The sequence below is a fragment of the Trichosurus vulpecula genome, chromosome 1, assembly GCF_011100635.1.
Source record: "Trichosurus vulpecula isolate mTriVul1 chromosome 1, mTriVul1.pri, whole genome shotgun sequence".
NCBI classification, from domain to species: Eukaryota; Metazoa; Chordata; class Mammalia; order Diprotodontia; family Phalangeridae; genus Trichosurus; species Trichosurus vulpecula.
The window spans coordinates 478,052,604-478,075,241 of record NC_050573.1 but is presented as its reverse complement, the minus strand read 5'-3'; the positions used below and the strand labels follow the sequence as shown (position 1 = coordinate 478,075,241).

At 35.5% G+C, this 22,638-nt stretch overlaps 1 protein-coding gene across 2 annotated transcripts in view; it reads right to left on the bottom strand.

Moving 5' to 3' along the window:
* Positions 1 to 7,362: 7,362 nt before the first annotated feature.
* The window catches only part of ALDH7A1 (aldehyde dehydrogenase 7 family member A1), a 41,963-nt gene continuing 26,687 nt past the window's right edge, over positions 7,363 to 22,638 (bottom strand). The window contains exons 10-19 of one of the 2 annotated variants that reach the window (XM_036734996.1): positions 22,284 to 22,325; positions 20,907 to 21,001; positions 19,464 to 19,548; positions 15,970 to 16,076; positions 14,470 to 14,586; positions 13,971 to 14,068; positions 13,538 to 13,611; positions 9,662 to 9,737; positions 8,783 to 8,880; positions 7,363 to 7,919 (exon numbers count right to left, since the gene is read on the bottom strand). In XM_036734996.1, coding sequence (XP_036590891.1) covers positions 8,826 to 8,880; positions 9,662 to 9,737; positions 13,538 to 13,611; positions 13,971 to 14,068; positions 14,470 to 14,586; positions 15,970 to 16,076; positions 19,464 to 19,548; positions 20,907 to 21,001; positions 22,284 to 22,325 — 749 coding nt within the window. In that variant the 3' untranslated portion in view covers positions 7,363 to 7,919; positions 8,783 to 8,825. Of the gene's footprint in view, positions 8,881 to 9,661; positions 9,738 to 13,537; positions 13,612 to 13,970; positions 14,069 to 14,469; positions 14,587 to 15,969; positions 16,077 to 19,463; positions 19,549 to 20,906; positions 21,002 to 22,283; positions 22,326 to 22,638 lie in introns of both variants that reach the window. The other variant, XM_036734989.1, reaches the window with a different exon arrangement.

The following is a 22,638-nucleotide window of genomic DNA, read 5'->3' as shown; positions in this document are numbered from 1 at the left end:
GGGGAGGGTAGAAATGGGGAGAAAATTTGTAACTCAAAATCTTGTGGAAACCAATGTTGAAAACTAAAATGTTAAATAATAAAATATGAAAAAAAAAACAAACGGAGCATACGAAGTAATGAAAATGTCCATTTTTACAGATACATAACCCCATCTTCCTCATCCAAAGTTCAAAGCAACTAAATAGGGGCTCGGCCTTGCAGGTGCAGAATCAACTGAAGAAACTCACAGATATGTTCACAAGAAATAGACCCAAGGATAAACTGTTTCCACCTGGAAAGCAATTCAGGAAAGGGAGTAGAGGCCAAACTACCCTGAAATACCAATTCCATCACTAGGAGAAAACTAGAAAAATGGAACTTTCTTCTGTTAAAACTATGGAGAAGATGGCCATATGCTGCCTTTATGCACTCATGAAGAGAATGTAGTTCTAGTGATGCAAAAGCTGAAGACTAGCAGCTTCAGGAAAATCATACGAGGCCAGGAAGATTATCCCAATTTTCATAAGCAATGATCATGATCTCATAAGCAATTCTTGAGGGATGTTTTCCACCTGGACCCTGGATGGACATGATGGGGTTTTGAAGATTTTGAGGATTTGTATTGTACTACTATATTTGATAGAGAACTCAAATTCCAATCATTTTGTGAGACATTTGAAGAAAATTACCTTTACAATCTCTAGAAGCATTTGTCCTTGAAGGATTGAATGACAAAAATTACTCATAGATGTTACACATTATAACTTTGAAATTTACCAAAGAAATTGTAGGTGTCAACAAAGCAATGGCTCAGGTGTGTCTGGTGTCTCTCTGACTCTGGTATGCCCAGACTGAATATGCATGAAGAAATTGTCAGCTCTAATTTTCATCAGTTCCAGTCTACTTGAGAGATTTGCTGAATAATGGAAAAATAACCTGAGACCTAAAACCTGCATGCTTTGGCTATCCATGAGGATTATAAAGAGGCTTAAAAGAGGATAGTTACAGCAAACATCATAAAATACTGGTTCTTCAACTTTTTAAAAAATCCTGAACTTAACAAATACCAAATAAAATTTCAATCCCCATATACATAGTATAAAAGGAGAGAATTATGCTTGAAATTTTGGGTCTCCATTATATACTTTAATAGTATTACTAATATATACTACAAAGGAAAAACTATTTTCTTTTAAATATGTAATAACTTCAGTATGTAATTTTCTTTTTTAATAAGTCTGAAGTAGTCATTTTTTTAATATCATCAATTTCCCCCACTATCCCCACTATCTCAGAGAGCTAACTCATCTAATAAATAGTATCTTAAAAGGAAGATCAAGAGGGGGAAGAGAAAAAAACCAATATTTAAAAGTCCAATAACTTATGCAACGCGCAACATTGATGGACCTTCTACCTGGACGAAGGAGTGGGTTGAGGATGTCTGTTCATCTCTTTTCATTTAAGTCATGCTTGATCTTCATAATTTTGCTACCCTAACTTTTGGTATTTTTGTGTGTATGACTGTTCTATTTACATTGTTGTAGCCATTGCACATATTATTTTCTTGGCTCTGATTACTTCAGTCTTTATTAGTTCATGTAGATCCTTCCATACTTCTCTTTAGTCAACACATTCTCCATTTCTTTCAGCCCCGTAATATCATTACATTCATGTATCACAGTTTTTTTAGTCATTTCAAATAATGGCATCTACTTTGTTTCCAACTCTTTACTGTCACAAAAAGTGCTGTTATACATACATATTGGTGTTCAGAGGGACTTTCTTCTTATAGGTAACTTCCCTGGGACATAAGCCCATGTTCATATGGTCTATTTGTGCTTGACCTGCGGTAGAGCCTTCTGAGCTCATATTGGTCTGATCAGCCACAGTTGGAGATAACACTGTACCTTAACTCCAAGGTAGCAATGTCATTTTGGCCCTCTTCATGAACTAAAGACAACAACCAAGCCCAGTAATGAAGTCTCTGGTTCAAAGGATATGGACTAAAAAGTCATTTTATTTGCATAATACAAATTGCTTTCCAAAATATTTGGACCAAAAAAATATATATAGGGGCAGCTAGGTGGTGCAGTGAGTAGAGCACTGGCCCTGGAGTCAGGAGGACCTGAGTTCAAATCTGACCTCAGACACTTGACACTTCTACTAGCTGTGTGACCTTGGGCAAGTCACTTAACCCCAATTGCCCTGCCAAAAAGCAAAAAATATTTGGACCATTTCACAACTCCACTAACAATGTATTACTGTGTCTATCATTCCTCAAACCATTCAACATTAATGACTGCCTTTTTTGCCATCTTTCCCAATATACATGGTATGAAGCAAAAGCTTAGTGAAACTGTATTTCTCTTATTACTGGTGATTTGGAGCATTCTTTCAAATGAGTATGAACGCTTTACAATTCTATTGAAGACCATTTATTCATATCTTTTGGCCTCTTATCTAACAGGGAATGGTTATTGGTCATATTTTTTTTCATTTTTTTCTCCCTCCCTCCCCCACACTAGAGGAGGAGACCACCACTAGACACAGATAGGGGTGTGTGTGTGTGTGTGTGTGTGTGTGTGTGTGTGTGTGTGTAAAACCATACTATATATACTTCTATTTATCAGTTTTTTCTCTGGAGATGAATAGCATCTTCCTTCATAGGTCTTTTGTAGTTGAGTATTTATAATACTCAACATAATTTAATGGTTCACCCTTGTTCTTCAAACAATATTGCTGTAACTATATACTATAAATCTTTTATTTCTGCTCATTTCACTCATTATTTCATGCAAGTCTTTCCTTCTTTTTCTAAAATCAACCAGCTCCTCATTTCTTATAGCACAGTAGTATTCCATTACAATCACATACAACTTGTTTAGCCATTCCCCAAATGATGGACATTCCTTCCATTTCCACTTCTTTGCCATCAAAGAGCCATAAATCTTTTAAAATATGTAGGATTTCTTCCTCTATCTCTGATCACCTTGGGAAACAGACCTAAGAGTGGTATTGCTGGGTCAAAGGGAATACAGTTTTGTAACTCTTTTGGCATTGTTACAGAAAATTGAGAAATTTTGAATACTGTAGCAAAGTTCACTTACCTCAGTAGCATACTTTCCAAGGACGTACACATAGATGATGCAGTATACACACGCATTGCCAAAGCAAGCTCAATGTTTGGGAGGCTCTGAAGGAAAGTGTGGGAAGGGAAGGTGTATTAGACTGTCTCCACTCCAAATGTTCATGTGGACTATTTGTGCCCAACCTGTGACAGAGCCTTCTGAGCACATAGAGATCTGATTAGCCAGTCACACTACACCTTGACTTCAACATAGTGATGTCATTTTTGGTCTTCTTTGAAAAGAAGGAAAACAACCAATCCACCAGCTAAAGAATTCAGAGCCCCTGGGCCTGGATGTCCTGGTCTGAGCCCTGCTACTCCCAATTAATTCAAAGCTTCATGCTGTAAGTTTCTGACAACACTAGAATTCCTTGCGGGAGCCCTCTGTTTTAGCCGTGCATGCTATAAGCATATCTGGCTCATGCTAGACTTCTGTTTTGTTTGTCTGTACTGCTATTGGCTTTTCTGGCAGGCCCCCTTTTCTTGTTATTCATGAGTTTCTGGAAGACTTTTGTGTAGTTCTGCGGTAGATAAAAGTCATTTATAGTTATGTGTCTTCACGATGTGGGAGGGGGAGAAGGAAGGGGAGGAGAGTGAAGAGGAAGAGGGAAAGGGAAAAGGAGAAGAAATAAATATGAGAATGGAGGTAGAGAGAGAAAAAAACTGAACCTACATGAATGAGATTTCAAAGGGAGAGAGAAGAGAGCCAGGCCATGTTAAAGGTCTGGGAAAAGAATAGAGAAAGAGTAAGATTTCTGCATGTCTATATACTACCTATGTGAACTTGAGCAAATTATTTCCTTGCTACAGTTTCCTTTCATCTGTAAAATGAGAGGGTTAGACTAGATGATCTCTAAGGTCCTTTAAATCTAAGGTCTATGATCTTTTTTTCACAGAACTATTTTTTATTTACTATTTTTAGTTTTCAGCATTAATTTTCACAAAAGTTTGAATTACAAATTTTCTCCCCATTTCTACCCTCCCCCCCACTCCAAGATGGCAATTATTCTGATTACCCTGTTCTCCAGCCAGCCCTCCCTTCTGTTACCCCAGTCTCCCCCCCATCCCCTTTTCCCTTATTTTCTTGTAGGGCAAGATAGATTTCTATGCCCCACTGCCTGTATATCTTATTTCCTAGTCGCATGCAAAAACTTTTTTTTGAACATCTTCTTTTAAAACTTTGAGTTCCAAATTCTCTCCCCTCTTCCCTCCCCACCCACCCTCCCTAAGAATGCAAGCAATTTAACATAGGCCACGTGTGTATCATTATGTAAAACCCTTCCACAATACTCATGTTGTGAAAGATTATATTTTGCTCCTTCCCATCCTATCCCCCTTTATCCAATTTTCTCCCTTGACCCTGTCCCTTTTCAAGTGTCTGCTTTTGATTACCTCCTCCCCCTATCTGCCCTCCCTTCTATCGTCCTCCCTTTTTTATCTCTTTCCTCCTTCTTTCCTGTGGGGTAAGATACCCAATTGAGTGTGTATGTTATTCCCTCCTCAGAGGTCAAATCAGATGAGAGCAAGATTCACTGATTCCTCCTCACCTGCCCCCTCTTCCCTCCCAACAGAACTGATTTTTCTTGCCACTTTTATGTGAGATAAGGTCTATTATCTTTTGAGAGAGAAAAGTAGTTAGAAGGAGTAAATGTGGTGTTGATGTTGTCAAAAACTTCAGACACATTAAGAGAAGAGCAAAAAACTGGGGGAAAAGTGATTAATATAGCAATTAAGAGTTCCTTTCTGACCTTAGAAAGGGTTACTTTCAGTAAAGTAGGGAAGTAAGCATAATTACAGTTGAGATAAAGTGTAGCCATTGGATGAAGACTTTTACCAAAGAAATCATAGCAACAAAGAAATGGCATGGTAGCTCGTTTAGAGGAGACAAAGGCTTTTTTTTTAATTAGGAGGATCTATGTTTGTACACAAATGAGAAACCAATGACAGAGAACAAAGACGCAAGCCAATGATAGAAAGGGGCCATTGGAACAATATTCTCAAAAAGACTACAAGAAATGGGATCAAAGGTGCAATTTAATGGATTAGCTCTAGTGAGTAATAGAATTTCTACTGTGGCTAGAGGGAAGGATTGAAGAGTAATACTACTGAGTTTTAAGGAATAAAGAGAAGAGTTTGGTTTGCATAGCTTCAGTTCACACTGTAAAACCCCAGTCTTCTCCATTAACTAGATTAGGTCACCTGTTGTAAATATATTTAAATGAGTAAATTGGGGGTAAGAGAAAAAAAGTATTAGGAAGTTGCTATATGAAAGGGATTAACGAATCGGTAAAAACCAAATAAGACTGTCTAGCAAGAAGTCAAGCTCATCTAAGGTTCTATACAATCAATGGGTAAAAATAAGCTTAATCTCATGACTCTATCCTAGAGCAGCAGTGGCAGAGGTTGATCACATCTGGTTAGACATTAAAGTGGTAGACCACGGAGGCAAAGGAAGCCAGAATGGGGAACGTACACTAGGGGAGTAGGAATAGGTCAAGGAACTGAAGTTTCCAGGTATGAAAAGCACAGTTTAATAAAAGAACAGAGGAAGTAAGGAAAGACAAATTGTTGTGGCGAGTTTCAAATTTCCAGATCTAAGTGCCCTAATTCTGGGACAGCAGGATAAGTGTAACTGTTTCAACATGCATACTAAAATATGGTGGAGATTGAGAAACTGTGGGGCCTGTTTATCAGGGAAAATGTCAGTATCATTTAACTTCTAAGCCTCAATTTCTTCAGTACTAAAATAGTGATACTAGTTGTTGTGAGGACTCTAAAGTACTATGTCATACAATCACTGATCACTTCTCAGAGCTCCAATGATTACTTTTATCTTGTACTGAACAATTCAACTATTTTAGGTTATGTTCAAATTTCCCCATTCCAGGTATACAGTCTGCATTGATTAGTGTAGTATTTAAACTGCAAATTAACTTTGGTAGAATCGCCATTTTTATTATATTGGCGTGGCCCAGCCATGAGCACTGAGTATTCTTGGTTATTTAAGTTGTTCTTTTTTTCTTTAAGGAGCACTTTGTTATTGAATCTACAGAAGTATTTTGTCTGCTTTGATAGACAGAATCCCCCAAATTTTATGTATTTTGTAGTTATTTGGAAGGGGATTTCCCTTTCTATTTTTATTTCATGGATTTTCTTATTGAAATTCTATTATTTTTTGAGACTTTTATTTTGTAGCCTACAACCTTCCTCGAGCTATTGCTTCAATTAGGTATCTTCGGTGATTCCCTAGGATTTCCTAAGAAAACCATCATGTTATCAGCAAACAGGGATAAGATAGTAAGAGAAATGGTTGAAAAGAAAAACACCTTTGTATCAAATTTCTCAAATAAGAGATATAATCAAGTTATTTCCTAACAGTTAAGTAGCCTAAAGATATAAACAAACAGTTCTAAAAATTGGAAACTATCAACAGCCATATTAAACAACAGACCAAATCACTAATAATAAGAGAATTACAAAACAACCCTGAAGTTTCACCTCACACTCAGCAAATTTTCAAAGATAGAAAAAGATGTTAAGTCCATGTTGGAGGGGTTGTGGAAGATACGTACATTGGTTCACTGTTGGTGGATTGGTCAATCAATACAACCATTTTGGAAAGCAATGTGGAATTATGCAAATAAAGTTACTAAGATTCCTAAACCCTTTGATCCTGAGATTTCCCTCCTAGGTTTAAACATAAGGTGGTCATTAATAAGAAAATCCTCATATATATACCAAAATACTAATATCAGCACTTTTTCTAATCACAAAGAACTAGAAGCAGAGTGAGTGCCTATCCAAGGGGGAATGCTAAATAAAATAATAGTACATGAATGTAATGGAACATTAATGTGCTACAAGAAATTAGGAATATGATGATTACAGAAAAACATGGAAAGATCTACATGAACTGATGAAGAGTAAAGCAAGCAGAGCCAAGAAAACAACACGCAAAATGAGTACAATATAATTGGATATAAGGACAAAATAATCAAAAGCGAATGTTCAAAACTGTAAAGAAAAGCATAGCTCCAATAAAGATATATGTGAAAGCATCCCCATTCCATCCCATTGCAGAGGTGGGAGCTCTTCAAGTGTGGCACACTGAACATATTTTCAGGCTTTTTTATGTATTAATCAGTTTTATCAATTTTTCCTTTTTTGTCTTTAAAAATATTGTTAGATGAAGCGTACGGGAAAAAATGTTGGTGATAACATCACTAAAAAAGTTATTAAAAAAAGAAACAGATGGACAATTTTTTTCATATTTATTACTCTCCACACCTACAGAAATGCTCTACCTCCAAATTGATTTAAGACAATCAATTACTCCACTATCAAAGGAAAAACAAATATGTAATTATTTATTATTGCTAGGAAATTCATTCTAGAAAGAAAGCATTCTAAGTTGGTTATATGAAATTATCTTAAGTGTCCCAAATTGGAACTTCATCCTCCTCTTAGAGGAATTAAATGGAAATTAGCAATATACAAAAGGGGCCATATCAATTCAAGTAAGAAGGCACTTTAGAAACATAAGCGATATATCTCACTGAGAAGTTATTGGTAAAAAGGACAATTAAAAATGTAAGCAACTTCAAACCCAGTACAGATGCCACCTGTATTTATGCACAACACTTTGAAAAATGACTGTATACTGTGCAAAGAATATGACAGGCCAAACTTTAAACAAAAACCATACAAAATTATTTAGAAAAATCATCTGAATGCTGCTTATCTTCCTCTAGGAAACACTCTTATATCCAACTTGATCAAGGTTACTTAAGATGACCTGGAAATGAGTATGCCTGATTGAAATACAACAGATTAATATTACCATGATATATTTAGAGACTTTCACATAACTACTGTTAGCATTTACAGTTGCACTCTAAACTACAGAAACCTACACTGGAATCCTTCATATGGAATCTCAATTAGATGCAGTTATAAAAATTGATAAACCTGATGACCAAAATAGACTTTCTTTATAAAATCTGCACATTTTATTTCAGCCCTAAATTGTGAACTTGAAAGGGAGGAATTATGTAGGGCCCATATTCTAGAAATCTACTATATACTAGAAATCCACAGACCCATATGAGTTCAAGATTAAATTGATGATCATCACAGTGACAAGCATAAGACTATTCTATATATACTTCTAAATCTACATGTAGTAATATGTTTCATATTGTCAATAGTACCCATTATGATACTTCTAAAAACCTAAGCCACTGTAGTATAAGACTAATCAATACACTCTAGGAGACTTTAACCATTAATTTCTTGTTTGGAAGATTCTCAGATTAAAATGGTTAAGCTTTCACTTGAAATGATAGGAATGACTATAGAAATAGGCAGGTTAAAAAAACTTGTTTTTTCTAAGGCCCCATTATCAGAAATATGGTTACTATTTTCCACTGCCCTACAAGTATTGTTCCAGTATATTAACATTTGTTTTCTTTTCAAAGAGTGGATTAGTCAGATTTTCACTTTTCTTAAGCAAATGAACATGCTGATTTTAAATCCAAGATTTGGCTTTAAAAAAGAAAATGGGAATGATGAGCAAGTCCAATCCATCTTTCACTAAATAAATGCCTTTATGCTTTTTTTGCAACTTTATTTTCTACTTTTAAATAACAAAAAGAGGTCCATGATTTGTTATCACCTTAAAAAGTTGCATGTGGAAGTCATATAAACCCAAAACACTGTTACTGAAACTTGATTCCTTGCGCCAGAGGAAGGTCTTTACTGTAGTTGATGGTGCTAGGGAAAAAAGAAGCAAAAAAATGTTTTTAGAGGAATAGCTTTAAGGTTTACAAAGCTGACTTAACAAAAGCCTAATGTCTCTAGACAGTCAGATTTCTCTTGGGAGGAATTCTCCCAGACAAGGCTCCCAGGGTGAGGGGGAAGGAAGGTACAGCAGACTGCTGAGGCAAGTCTGTGGGGCAGTGGAAGAATGTGAGAAAAGAGGGGAAAGAGTACGCTCTATCAGGGCAGCTAGGTGGTGCAGTGAGTAGAGCACTGGCTCTGGAGTCAGGAGAACCTGAGTTCAAATACAGCCTCAGACACTTGACATACTTCCTAGCTGTATGTCCTTGGGCAAGTCACTTAACCCGAATTGCCCTGTCTTCCCCACCTCCAAAAAAAAAGAAAGAAAGAGTGTGCTGCATGAAGGTATTACTAATCAGAAATGAGCAGTAACATCCAGCAAGAGTCTCCTAAAGAGCCATTTATGTGCTCTGAACAGAGGAGACTACTTCTGTGAGCCACGCATGTTATTTTCCCCAGGCTAGTAAACCCTCAACTTGCTTCAGAAGACAAGCACTTGCCCTGCTCCCATCCCATCATTATGGACAGAAGAAGAGTCACAATACAAAGATACCCATGGAAATGGCAATTTCTGAGTTTGGAGAAAATATGAAAAAAAAAGAGCTCAAGAGTCAAATTCAGGTTGACATAATGTGAGAGTGAGGAAAGAGCTGGGAAGGAAATCCTCAGATAATCTTCTACTTTCAATATTTTTCTGGCCTAGTCAGATCCTTACCAAGTAGATCGTCTCATATATTGCTTCCATGAATCACTTCCTGATTCTCTGCCACCACCAGTATGCTTCTCACCTCCTGAAACACCAAAACCATTTCACAACTCAGATACTTTTTTTAAAAAACAAAGTAGATTTTACTTCTCCCAGTGCTGTAGTATATAAAACTAAGACGAGACCTATCACCATCACCTATTTTCCCCAATATATTAACAGATGTGGTACATTCCTCCTCTCTACCCCACATGTACCTTACTTCCTCCCCATTCATCTTGAGCAAATATCTAGTGCTGTGGATTCAGGAACCAAAGGTAAAGAGAAAACTACGAGATAAATACATAAATTCATATTTTTAGAAAAGACAAAATCTATGTGTTATAATAGAGGTACAAAAATGCTCGGGCAGTTCTAAGGAAGGAAGGTGATGATTTCTGAGTGCTGGAATCAGGAAAGACTTGAAAACTATTTAGAAAAGGGGGAAGGAATGGAAAAGTACCCAGTAAAGGAAACAAAGGAGCATCAGAGAAAAGAAAATGATTAGGATTCAGTAATGCATTAGAAGACAAAGTAAGAAAAGTTTCAAGGACAGAAAGGTCAAGAATTATGATTGAACCAATATTATTAATGACTTCTGAGAAGTGACTTCAACAAAATAGAGGCAGAAAACAGGTAAGAAATAAAAGAATTGAGGAGGTAGTGAAAAAGTACAAGCTGAAGGTAGAATATCTTTTCAAGTACTTTGTAAAGGTAGGTTCCTCTCCCTTCAAAAGGGTATAGGCAAGGAATACAGAAGGTAGGTAGGGGAAAACATTGAGAGAAGGGATTTTTAGAATAAGGGAGACTCAGCATGTTTGTAAACAGAGGCAAGGGTGTCAATGAGGAGGGAAAAAATGAAAATAGAAGAGCAATAAGTGATAGAACATCGTCCTAAAAGAAACTTCAGAAGATGAGAAAAAAAGCACAGGTTTTCTTGGGAAAGAAGAATTTGTTCCTCTGATGTGGAAGAGGAAGAGAAGATGGGGTGAAGAAAGAAAAATATTTAAGTAGAAACAAGGAAAGTTTAGGACACTTGTATCTCAATTGTCTCCACCAGTTTTTTAGGAAAACTGAGCTTATCTTGAGTGATGGGTACAGACATAAGTTTAGGAGCATAAGTAGATAAGATTTAAAACAAACCTCAAGTATAAATATTAGGGATTCTAGGGTACTAATGAGTAACAAGGTGAAACAAGATGGTGCCTACAATGGGTAAGGAAACTAATGGAAATCAATGGGTGCTGGTGGCAGTAAAAGGAATGAAGACCAAAGGAAAGCCTCAATAGAATTGAGAAGTGGAAGAGAGAAGATTAGGATGTTACACAGTCAAAAGAAAGGAATCTGTGATCTTGCAGATGGTACAATTCTGAGTGCTGAGGATGAGCCGTGGTCATGAAATGTTTAGTCAGGGTAGAGGTGAAATTCTCCCTGTGACTCCCTCAAATTAATGCCTTCTCTACTCCCCTCTACTAACAAACTTCTAAAAACAACACACTGGAGGCTTCTCCTTCACCACTCCCTCACATGGCAATGTCTTTAGGATCCAGCTTTTTTCCTCACCACTCTGACTCTGCTCTCTCCAATGTCACTAATATTTTCTTTGCTGCTAAAGGAATTGCCACTGCTAATGCAAGGGATCCCCAAATCTACAGCCCAAGCCCCATTTTTTCCCCTCAGTTCCAACCTATCTCTAAATATCTACTATATAATTGAATATCTGTACTTGGATGTCCCACCAGAACTTCAAACTCTCTATCTTCTTCACTCCCACACAAAAAAAGAACCCTGACTTTGTTGCATTTGATCTATTTCCATTAATACTACATCTTAGCAGTAACCTGAACTGGTAAGTAAATCATCATCATTGCCTCATCTCCCACTCTCATATACAGTTGAAAAAGCCTGTTACTTCTACCTTTACAATCTTCCGCCTCCACTCACACTGAAACAAACCATCCTAGTCTGGGCCCCTATTTCTTCTTGCCTAGGTTATTGAAAGTTTCCTAGCTGATGTTTCCGATTCTAGTCTAACCCCTCTTTAATCCATCCTTCACACTAACCCCTGAATTTTTTTTAACTGCACTCCTCAAGATTAGGTCATTCTATTCGAAAACTTTTAGTAGGTCATATGGCCCTCCATAACTTGGTTCTGACCTAACTTCCCAGCCTATATTATTACCCTTTATGTACTATAGATGATAGCTAAAACAGACTGCTTTCAATGCCATCTTCTCATATCTGGAGTGAAACTTTCCTCATTTTGGCCTTCCCTTCCACCCCATTCCATGCCCAAATCAGTCCCTCTCTTCCTTCAAGGCCTATCCAAAAAAAAAAAATTGAGTTTCTATTTTTCAAGATCTCATTCAAGGACTGCCCTTTCCATGCTTCTGTCCCTACCTATTCACCAGCTGAAAATAATCTCTTCTCAAAGCTTCTCCTAGCACACATCACTCATCTTTTCTTTGCATTTATACTTTCCTTTATGCCACAGTTATTTGGCTATAAATTCTGAGAGTATAAGGGACATTAGGAATCAAGAGAGTGTCATTACTAGAAGGAATCTGAAAATAGCCCAAAGTACTCCAGAAAGACCGGCCTAAAAGAGTGAAGCTGTATAGCTATCTTTAATTTCCATTCTTGAAACACTGATTTTGTCAGTATGGAGTAACTCTCAGCATATTTACCAGAGGAGTCCTAGAGAGTTGTCTGTAGCACAAAGAAGCTAAAATTGTAAGAGTGGATTTGGATCCAGGTTGGCCTGATGATCATGAGGATGCTATGATAATATATACTAAAGCTAAATGTAAGAAGGCAGGTACCAACATTAAAAAAAATTTCTATTTTTCAAAATTAATTGTATATACTGTCAGATTTTACCGAAACCTGGATAAGCTTTGCTGAACAGCTTTTCCTTTTGTGTTTTGTTATAAAGAATAGCATGCTAGATAGGGGAGGAGGAAACAATAGCATTGTAAAAAAGAAAAGATATGAACATTTTTAAAAATGTAATGTTTAAGATATTTTACTTACCCTAAACCATAATGAGGACATAACATATTAAAGTTTAAAAGACAGGATGCTTTATTTTGCATTTGTGCCAACAGCTCCAAGCTAACCAAGGACTATCTATTTTAACTTTACCTTAAGGCAAACTGGTCAGTTAAATTTGGGCTAGGAATCCAAAACTATTATTAACTTCTTCTGCTACCACTATAACTGAGAGTCTAGTATTTGTTTTTGTTACTAGGGAGAAAAAACGAGGAGTATTTAGTGAAAACGAACACTGAATATACCTATGTTTAGAGATACTATTTGATATTTATTAAGCCCATTTTTGATGATAGGAATTGAAGCATATTTTTACCAAATCTTTTTATTCCCTAGATCTTTAAAATGTTAGATCTGGGAACAGAACTTAAGAGTCTTGGCCACTATGTGGAATAATGAACATGAGGTCAGCTAAAAGTAAAAACTGTTATGATTTTCTGAAACTCTGTTCTTGGTTTAGGGTTAAACAAATATTTCTCTTTTTTTCCTTTAATTTCTATTTTTATTGAAGCCTATTGTATTTGAATCACATTCTGCCCCTCTCCTCCTCAGTAAGCCTTCTCTTATACAAATAATTTCAAAAGAAAAAAAAAACGGTTCAGCAAAACCAAACAACATATTAGCTTAGTCTAACAGTATATATTTGCAATATCCCCACCCACATCCTGCCCTCTCTATAAGAAAGACAGTTTTTCTCAACTCTTCACTGAGTTCAAGCTTTAACAAAACATTTCTAAAATCCAATATCTCTTCCCCCATCTCACATGGAATGCAGAAAAACAATTCCCTACGTACCAAATGCACCTCCAATTTCAGCACCACTTGTCGGAATATTGACATTCACAACGCCACAATCTGATCCTTTAGGCCTATATCAAACAGAGACATAATAGATATTACTGTGGGGATGATGGCACCTTAAAAAGCTATTTTTTTCTAAATAAAGTATTTTGTACTAAAAAAAATTTTAACTATGTCTACCTTTAAAAATTGTTCAGTGAGGGGCAGCTAGGTGGTGCAGTGGATAGAGGACCGGCCCTGGAATCAGGAGGACCTGAGTTCAAATCCGGCCTCAGACACCTGACACTTCCTAGCAGTGTGACCCTGGGAAAATCACTTAACCCCAACTGCCTTGCCAAAAAAAGAAAAAATTTAAAAAAAACTGTTCAATGACTATATGTTTTCCAACCTAAATCTATATTTATTATCTTTACAGGTAATGATATACCCAAGCCATCGAAAGATTCTGCCCAAATCCTTTGTGAAGATACTACTTGAAAGACCCTGTTTTACTTCATTATTCCATGTATAGACCTCTTCTTCATTCTGTAAAGACAAATAATGCAAACTATTAGATAACATACTTAATATGGACAGTAGGTGAATTATCACTCTAAAATTAAACATTAATTTCATCGTCTTAAATAAAAAATACATATGTGTGTGTATATAAAAATTTGGCTAACTGTATATATACTCAAGAGCTTGAAGAGTAATAGTTTTTATTCATATATACATCTCAGTCCTTTAGGGTTACCATCTCATCGTACTTCATTGTGAATCTTCAGGTTTTAATCAATCAGAATGACTTAGGATCTAATCGAACATTTACTTTAGTAGCATTTTAAAAATTTAAGTCTTTTCTTTTCATCCTAATTTATTCATTGGAAAATTAGACTTTTACATTAATGTGAAACACAGAAAGAAAAAGCACTATCAGTTTTCACCTTGAATTTTAAAACATAAAGGAGAGGAGCAAATGTTTCTCTGTGCACAACAGATGCGTCATGATCAAGACCAGTGACAATCGTTGGCTCTACGTAATTTCCAGGGCGATCTATAGTCTTTAAGGAGAGGAAAACAAAAAAGGAAAGAAAATTACATGTTATGTTTCCAGGTATGTATTGTCTATGAAGGAAAAAAAAACATTCAGTAAGATGAAAAGTATGACTCCAAAATAAATTCATTGCAAATAAAAATTTAAAATGCTATATCACCCTTTGCTGTTTTAACTAAGTTGGCTGCAACCCTTTTGTTGGAGCTAGCTTCTCTTTAAACAGTCTGAAAAGAAGATGAATCTTTATATGACATTTAAAAAGAGGTCTAATCCCAAAGGGATCTTTCCATTATTAAACTGTAAACTATATAAATAATACACAGAACATTAATTTGATTATCATCTTTTGGACATTGCAAAACAATATTTTAAATAGAAAACGGTTAAGTTTTCATTTGTCAAGAATATCAGAAAGATATCCCTGCACTGCATAAAAGATTGCACTAAGTGACATTAAAGTTCCCTTCTAATATTATAACTACAATTTTAGGCTATTTTATAAAGTACATTCAAACCATGGTAGTTGGTTTCTAAGAATATACACAGTGAAGGTGATATCATAGCTGAAAAAGATAATCACTACTATTATACTACAACTTCCTTCCTCCATTCTCATTCTTCATTACTCTGTCAGGGAGAGCATGAAAAAAGACAGGACAGGTAAAAAAAGAAGAGAGAGATGAAGTAGATGGGAAAGAAATAAATAAGAATCAGGAAATGAAGAGAGATATAGGTGGGGAAGATGAAGAAAAAGATATGACAATTATTAAGCTATTATTAGCTGCACTCTATGCCTCTAATTGATTTTTTAATTTATTTATTTAATTTATTTAACATTTTTAGTTTTCAGCATTGATTTTCACGAGAGTTTGAACTACAAATTTTCTCCCCATTTCTACCCTCCCCCCCCCCACTCAAAGATGGCATGTATTCTGATTGCCCCGTTCCCCAGTCAGCCCTCCCTTCTGTCACCCCACTGCCCCCCAATCCCCTTTTCCCTTACTTTCTTGTAGGGCAAGATAAATTTCTATGCCTCACTGCCTCTATATCTTACTTCCTAGTTGCATGCAAAAACTTCTTTTTTGAACATCTGTTTTTAAAACTTTGAGTTCCAAATTCTTGCCTCTAATTAATTAAAGTGTGCTAAATGATTCCATGATTCTGTGAAATAAAATCATGCAAAGATCTGCTTTTTAAAAAAGTGATTTTTTTTTCTTAAAATACTAGTGGAATGTGAAGCAGGATGAGAACAAAAGGAATGTAAGGTCTATTAGGGAAACAAGAGGCCAAGAAAAGTAAATTCTGTCTTATTCACCACTGGCCCTAAGTACAACAGGGAAGATAATTTCAAACACATGACGCTATGGATTATAGAAATTGTAGTCTTTACCTTCCCACCACAGACCACCACGCCACCTTGCTTTTTGGCATCTTCTACTGCATCAAGGAACATGTTTACTGCCTGTTTGGTGTGGAGGGGCCCATAGAGGACATTAGCTACAGAAAAAAAGAAATTCTTAATAATCAAACACATCAATTCATGACAAAATATAGTTTACTAATGCCTCACAATTAATTACACAATTATTTCCTTTTTTTCATCCTCAGAATAGCCTGATGGCTATTATATTGAATTAATTAAGACTAATCAACTCGGGGCAGCTAGGTGGTGCTGTGAGTAGAACACCAGCTCTGGAGTCAGGAGGACCTGAGTTCAAATCTGACCTCAGACACTTGACACACTCATCAGCTACGTGACCTTGGGCAAGTCACTTAACCCCAATTGCCCTGCCTTCCCCCCTTCAAAAAAAAAGACTAATCAACTCTCTGCAAAGTATTTGCAATAGCTAACCCAAGCTAGCATGGCAACTCAACAGCTAACTTTCCATTTTTTTTAAATCAACCAACTATTTGAACCAGCTTCTTAAAATGTCATTGCCAAGAATTCCAGGAATTAGAAGACTGACTCTAGAAAGGATAATGGAAAAGTCAGTGGGCTATAAGAACACGTGATGCAGTAGAAAGAACACCATATTAGGAGTCACACACCTAGCTTCTATTCTCAGCACTGGCTCTAAAATTACCTATATAATCTTGAACAAATCATTTAGCCACTCTGAGCCTCAGTTTCTTCACACTGATCTTACCTGATATTACCTATCAGACTTAGGGATAGGAGAAGAATCTACAAATAAATAAGAGAGAGCATTATGAGATGTAAAGGTTTCATATCTCAAATACATAGAGAACTCTCTCAAATTTGTAAGAATATGAATCATTCCCCAATTGAACCAGAACTCTAAAGTCTCATCCAGGGGGTCACACCATAAGTAAACATAAAAAAAACCCCAAACCCTAACAACCACCAAATTAATAATTTAGTACTAAAATAGTTTTGGCTATAAAACCAAAATTACATGCAAAATATTGTTTTAAGTTTTTTTAATATGAAATTTCATTTGGTCCATATTTTGACTTCTAAATTCTCATCCTAATAACACTGAATCCAATCCTGCCATTTAATCAAGGATGTGCTGGTAAATATTTAACAAAAAGCTCTCTGAAAACATATGACACACTTTTAAGTTTAATCTGTATTATTAACATTTTTTCCAATATTTTCTAAGTGTAGATAATCCACAAAACAATAAATCAAGCCCTGATATGGAAGTAGACCAACTTCCAAAGTGTAAATGCTTGCACTGAAACTTTAACTGACTTTCTCAAGCTAGTATAATATGGCTCCCAGCACATTCCCGCATTTAGCACTGGACACTAGTTAGGACCACATTTAGGTCAACATAGTTGTTTCAGTTCTGGGCAGCACATTTTAGGAAGAAGATAGAAGAAAACTCTCCAGGACAACCAGGATAGTAAAAGGCCTCATGATCATGAAATAGAAGGACTGATTAAAGGAACGGGGAATACTCAGGATAGAAAAGAGATGGTGTAGGGTTGTAATGTAATAGCCATCTTTAGTATTTGAAGGTTTTTATCTCAAAGAGGGATTACATTTGTCATACTTGACCCTAAAGGACAAAATTCAGAAAAATGGGTAAAGTTACTAAAGAGCACATTTAAATATCACTTAAGGAAAAATTTCCAAAAGTGGTATGGGTTATCTCAAGAGTTAGTAATGCATTTCCCCTCACTGTGGCTCTTAGGGATTGAGATAAGAATTTTGATTGGAAATGGGTTTGCCTAGCCCTAGAGAGACATTGACATCTCTTCCAACTGTGAAAGTCTATGGTTTTGTGAAATAAAACAAGTGGCTTCAATACTGATCCTCAGTCCACTAAAAAGATCCAAAAGAATAGCCACTTTTGTTATGAAGGGAATTTTTCTTTTGAAATACTTAGACATGGAACATATTACGTATCAGACTTAGACATAGGAGGAGAATTTATGAAGAAATAAGAGAGAGCATTAGGAGATGTAAAGGTTTTCATATCTCAAATACATAGAGAACTCCCTCAAATTTATAAGAATATGAGTCATTCCCCAACTGACAAATGGTCAAAGACTATAAACATGCAATTTTCCAATTAAGAAATCAAAGCTATGTATACAGCTATGAGAAAAAAAATGCTCTAAATCATTATTGATTAGAGAAATGCAAATTAAAGCAACTTTGAGATATCAACTCACACCTATCAGATTGGCTAAAATGATAAAAGAAAGAAATGGCAAATTTTGGAGAAGATGTGGAAAAGCTGGGACACATACACTGGTGATAGAACTGCAAACTGATTCAAATGTTTTGGAAAGCAATCTGGAATTATGCCCAAAGAGTTATAAAACTGTGTATACCCTTTGACCCAGCAATACCACTATTAGGGCTGTTTCCCAAGGATGATCAGGGGAAGAGGAAAAGAACCTAGATGTTCTAAAATATTCATAGCAGCTCTCTTTCTGGTGGCAAAGAACTGGAAATTGAGGGGATGCCAATCAACTGAAGAATGGCTAAACAAGTTGTGGTATCTGATTGTGATGAAATACTACTGTGCCATAAGAAATGATGAACACGTTGAACTTAGAAAAACATGGAAAGACTTGCATGAAATAACAAAGAGTGAAATGAGCAGAACCAAGAGAACACTGTATACACTAAGTAATATTGTTTGAAAAATAACTGTGAATACCTAAGTTATTCTGAATATTATAAATACTCAAATCAACTACAAAGGACCGATAAAGGAAAATGCTAACCACCTCCAGAAAGACAATTGATAAATAGAAATATGCATAGGATGGTTTCATAGACACAGACACACACACATACACACACACACACACACACACACATCTGTATCAAATTGTAGCCTTTTCTGGTGTGGGGTAGGGAAAGAGACGGTTTATAACTTAAAATGTAACCAAAAAATGAATTAAATTTTTTTTATAAGTGAATTCTATTAAATATTCAAAGAACAATTAGTTCCAATACTACATAAATTGTTTGCAATAAGAAAAAGGGGCACCTTTCTAAATTTTTTCTGATACAAATATGATCTTGATACTTAAGCCAAGGGGAGACAAAGCAGAGAAAGAAAACTACATAACAACTTTTTCAGTAATGAAAATATGTTTAATAATATATTAGCAAGTAGGCTATATGTTAGAAAGATTATATACTAAGACTAGGACCAATTTGGGTATGTAGCAGGAATACAGGGTTAGTCCAACAACTACAATACTATTAATTTAATAAACCATATTAATAATGTAAGTAATAAAAATTATATGGTCACTTCAATAGATACTCTTAACAAAAATACAAGTATTTTTTATTAAAAACTCTTAGAAATCATAGAAATAATTAGACCTTTCTTTAATGTAGCAAATATCTGTCTGGATACAAGAGCAAGAAAAGAAAAAATTACTTACAATCCCATGGGTTTCCAATACGAATTTGTGCATATGCCTTTTTAAGTTTGTCTACAACTTCATCATGGATGCTTTCATGCAAAAACTAAAAAAAAAAGTATACATGGGAAATTTAAAAATTGGAAAAGTTTTTAGCATTCTGAAATTTTTTAATGTGCTCTAATTTAAAAAGGTTCCCCCATTCAAAATTTCCAAAAACAATTAACAGAAATAAAAAATATATTTCACGAGTTTATTTTTTTATTTGTTAAAGTCTGAATTCTATTTCTGCAAATTTTACTATTATTCTTTTTTAGTGTTATGGGTCATTTTTTCACCCTTTTAAAATAACACCGTCACTTCAATATTAGCCTTCACTTAAATAGTAATTCATTCTATGTGAAAACCAGAACAAAATTCAAAGTCATGTCCAAGAAACCATTCTGCCAAGCTTCAAAAACCCACCAGAATAATAAAGATGAATGTTATAGTTAAATTTTGCACCTAGTCAAAATTTTCTACTATCATAAATATCACACAATAATATAGTTGTACCAAGTCAGGGATGCATTACACACTAACAAAATCTAATTATTATGAATTGCCCAGAAATGATGCTGAATTTCCAAATTTCATATATTGAAATTAAATTGTGTTTATGACACCAGACAGGTCAGTTAATCTCTTTAGATCTGTTTCCTAATTAGATAATCTCTAAATTCCTTTTGAGTTCTGTGCAAAAAGTCTATATCTGAATGAATGAATGAAAGAAAACATTTATTAAGGCTTTACAATATGCAATGCACTGAATATATAAAACTAGTATAGCGAAATACTTCTTCTCTCAAGTAAGTCAAATTCTAATAGGGAAGACAACACATGAAAGGTTTCAGCAGCAAGTCAGATGGAAAAGTTCAACGGTCCTTAGAGTGCAGTGGCAAAGCAGATAGTAACACCTCTTCTTTAATGTCAATTCCACTGACAAAAATCACTTCCAATTCTGATTATCGAACCATTTGACAGTACCAAGGACTTTGGTGATAAGAACTTTCTTTTTTGGGTCTTTAGTAGCTGGGACCTGCAAGAGCAGTTGCCAGACTGCATTTCCATGTTTATTCCACATTATTTCATTAACAGAGAAAATAAATCATGAATGAACTGAGAGGCTGAAACAGTCCCTAAAAAGTTTCAAAATACCTTTTCTAATAAAAACAAAAAAGGTTATTTAAAAGGAACCCAATACTACCCAAATTTCAGTTCACAATATAATAGTTTTCATTTATACTGTTCTTTTTAGGAGCATCGCTCAATTTGTTCTGGAGGATTCATTTTGTGTGCTGGCACTATAGCACCTTACTATAAAGTAGTAAACTGACCCTGAATTTGGGATCAATAAACAAAAAGGAGCAAGCTGGCTTAAGGGGTCAAGCCTGAGTTACATGTAGCTTAGACAGATATACTCACCAGTCGTCTAGCAGATGTACATCTTTGGCCCGCTGTCCCCACAGCCGCAAAAAGAGCCGAAGGAACAACTAAATTGAGGTCTGCATCTTCAAAAACTTGGAGGAAAAGTATGCAGGAAATAAGCCAAAACAAATAAAAAAAAAAAACAAGGTATTTTCTTTACTGTTAACCAGAATAAACAGAAGGCAGCTAGGTGGCCCAGGGGACAGAGAGCTAGGCCTAAAATAAGGAAGATCTGAGTTCAAATCCAGCTTCAGACCCTTACTAGCTGTGTGACTCTATGAAAGTCAAGTAATTTGCCTTAATCCACTGGAGAAGGAAGTGACAAATCATTCCCGTATCTTTGCCAAGAAAATCCCATGAAGAACTACGGTCCATGGGGTCACAAAGAGCCAGACATAACCAAATGACAGAGCAACTAAAATAAAATAGTGAACACTTAGCAACTACAAGCAGAGTATATAAAAGCTATTTGTACTCCTGTTAAAGCAGGAATGCTTTTATTTAAAAATACAGAAATCCTCGTTATTTAGGGAAAAAAAGGGCATGAGTTCATTAATTTTTTTAAGTCAGAAAAATATATTCCACGAAAGAAAGGTTCTATTTATAAGCACAGGATAACAATCACAATGAGAAACAAACCTTATACAGCAGGATTCAGGGATGACTGACTCCACATCAGCCTAAGTAAGGTGGCCATCCCTCTTTTAAACTGCTATTTGACAATTTCCTTATTAATTCTCTTCCCAGGTTCTCAGATAATTAAGGTAATACAGTTCTACTATTTCTTAAGATAATACAGTTCTGCTACTTCCTCATAAACTGCTAAGTCTGCCTATTATAACTTTTATCCATCAGTCCTAATTCTGTCTACCAGCAGTAGGTTCTACCTCTTCAAACAAGATGAGGACAAACTAATATTAGAAACAAACTAATATGTTCAAATTCTAAAGCAATAAATAGGTCACAAAAGAGATGATGAGTCTTGAGCTGTTTGGGTAAAAAAAGTTAGTTGACTTTTTATAGCAGCAAAAAACTGTTAAGAAAAAATAGCTGCCCATCATTTGGGGGCTAGTTGAACAAATTGGGGTATATGAAATGCAATGGCAACTTAGCACTGTAAGAAATAATGAAGGTGAAATTGAGAAAAACCTGAGAAAATTTAATTTTTTCCTCCCAGTCTATCCTTGCTTTCAGTTTTTTTTTAAAAAAAATTTTTATGGTCAAGCAAAATGCCTTGACGGTATGAATGACACACACAGACTTCTCATTATGAAAGAGTAGATAACTTGTGTAACTTCCTATCAACACAGAGGGATAATTCAGTGACTAATTTAGCTAATTTGAATAAACAAGAAAAAAAGCTATCATCCTTACCAATAATAGCATTGTTTCCTCCAAGCTCTAACAAACTTCTCCCTTAAAAAGAAACAAAAAAGTTAAGATATTTTGTTTTGAGTGTCCCAGGGATCCTCTTCCCAACAGATTTATTACCCCTTGAATGAATACATTTCCATATTTACCTTGTATCCTTCTACTGACTTATTCAATCTAATTTACTTGAAATAATCAAAGCTGTTTTTCTATGTCAAAATACCACGGACACATCTGCATTATTTTAGGAAGGAAAACAGTCCAAACTTTCCTTTCTCTCTTCCCCCCTCCCACCACCAACCCCACCACCGAAAACAGTCCACATGATATGGTCATTTCTCCAACAGGACTATACTAG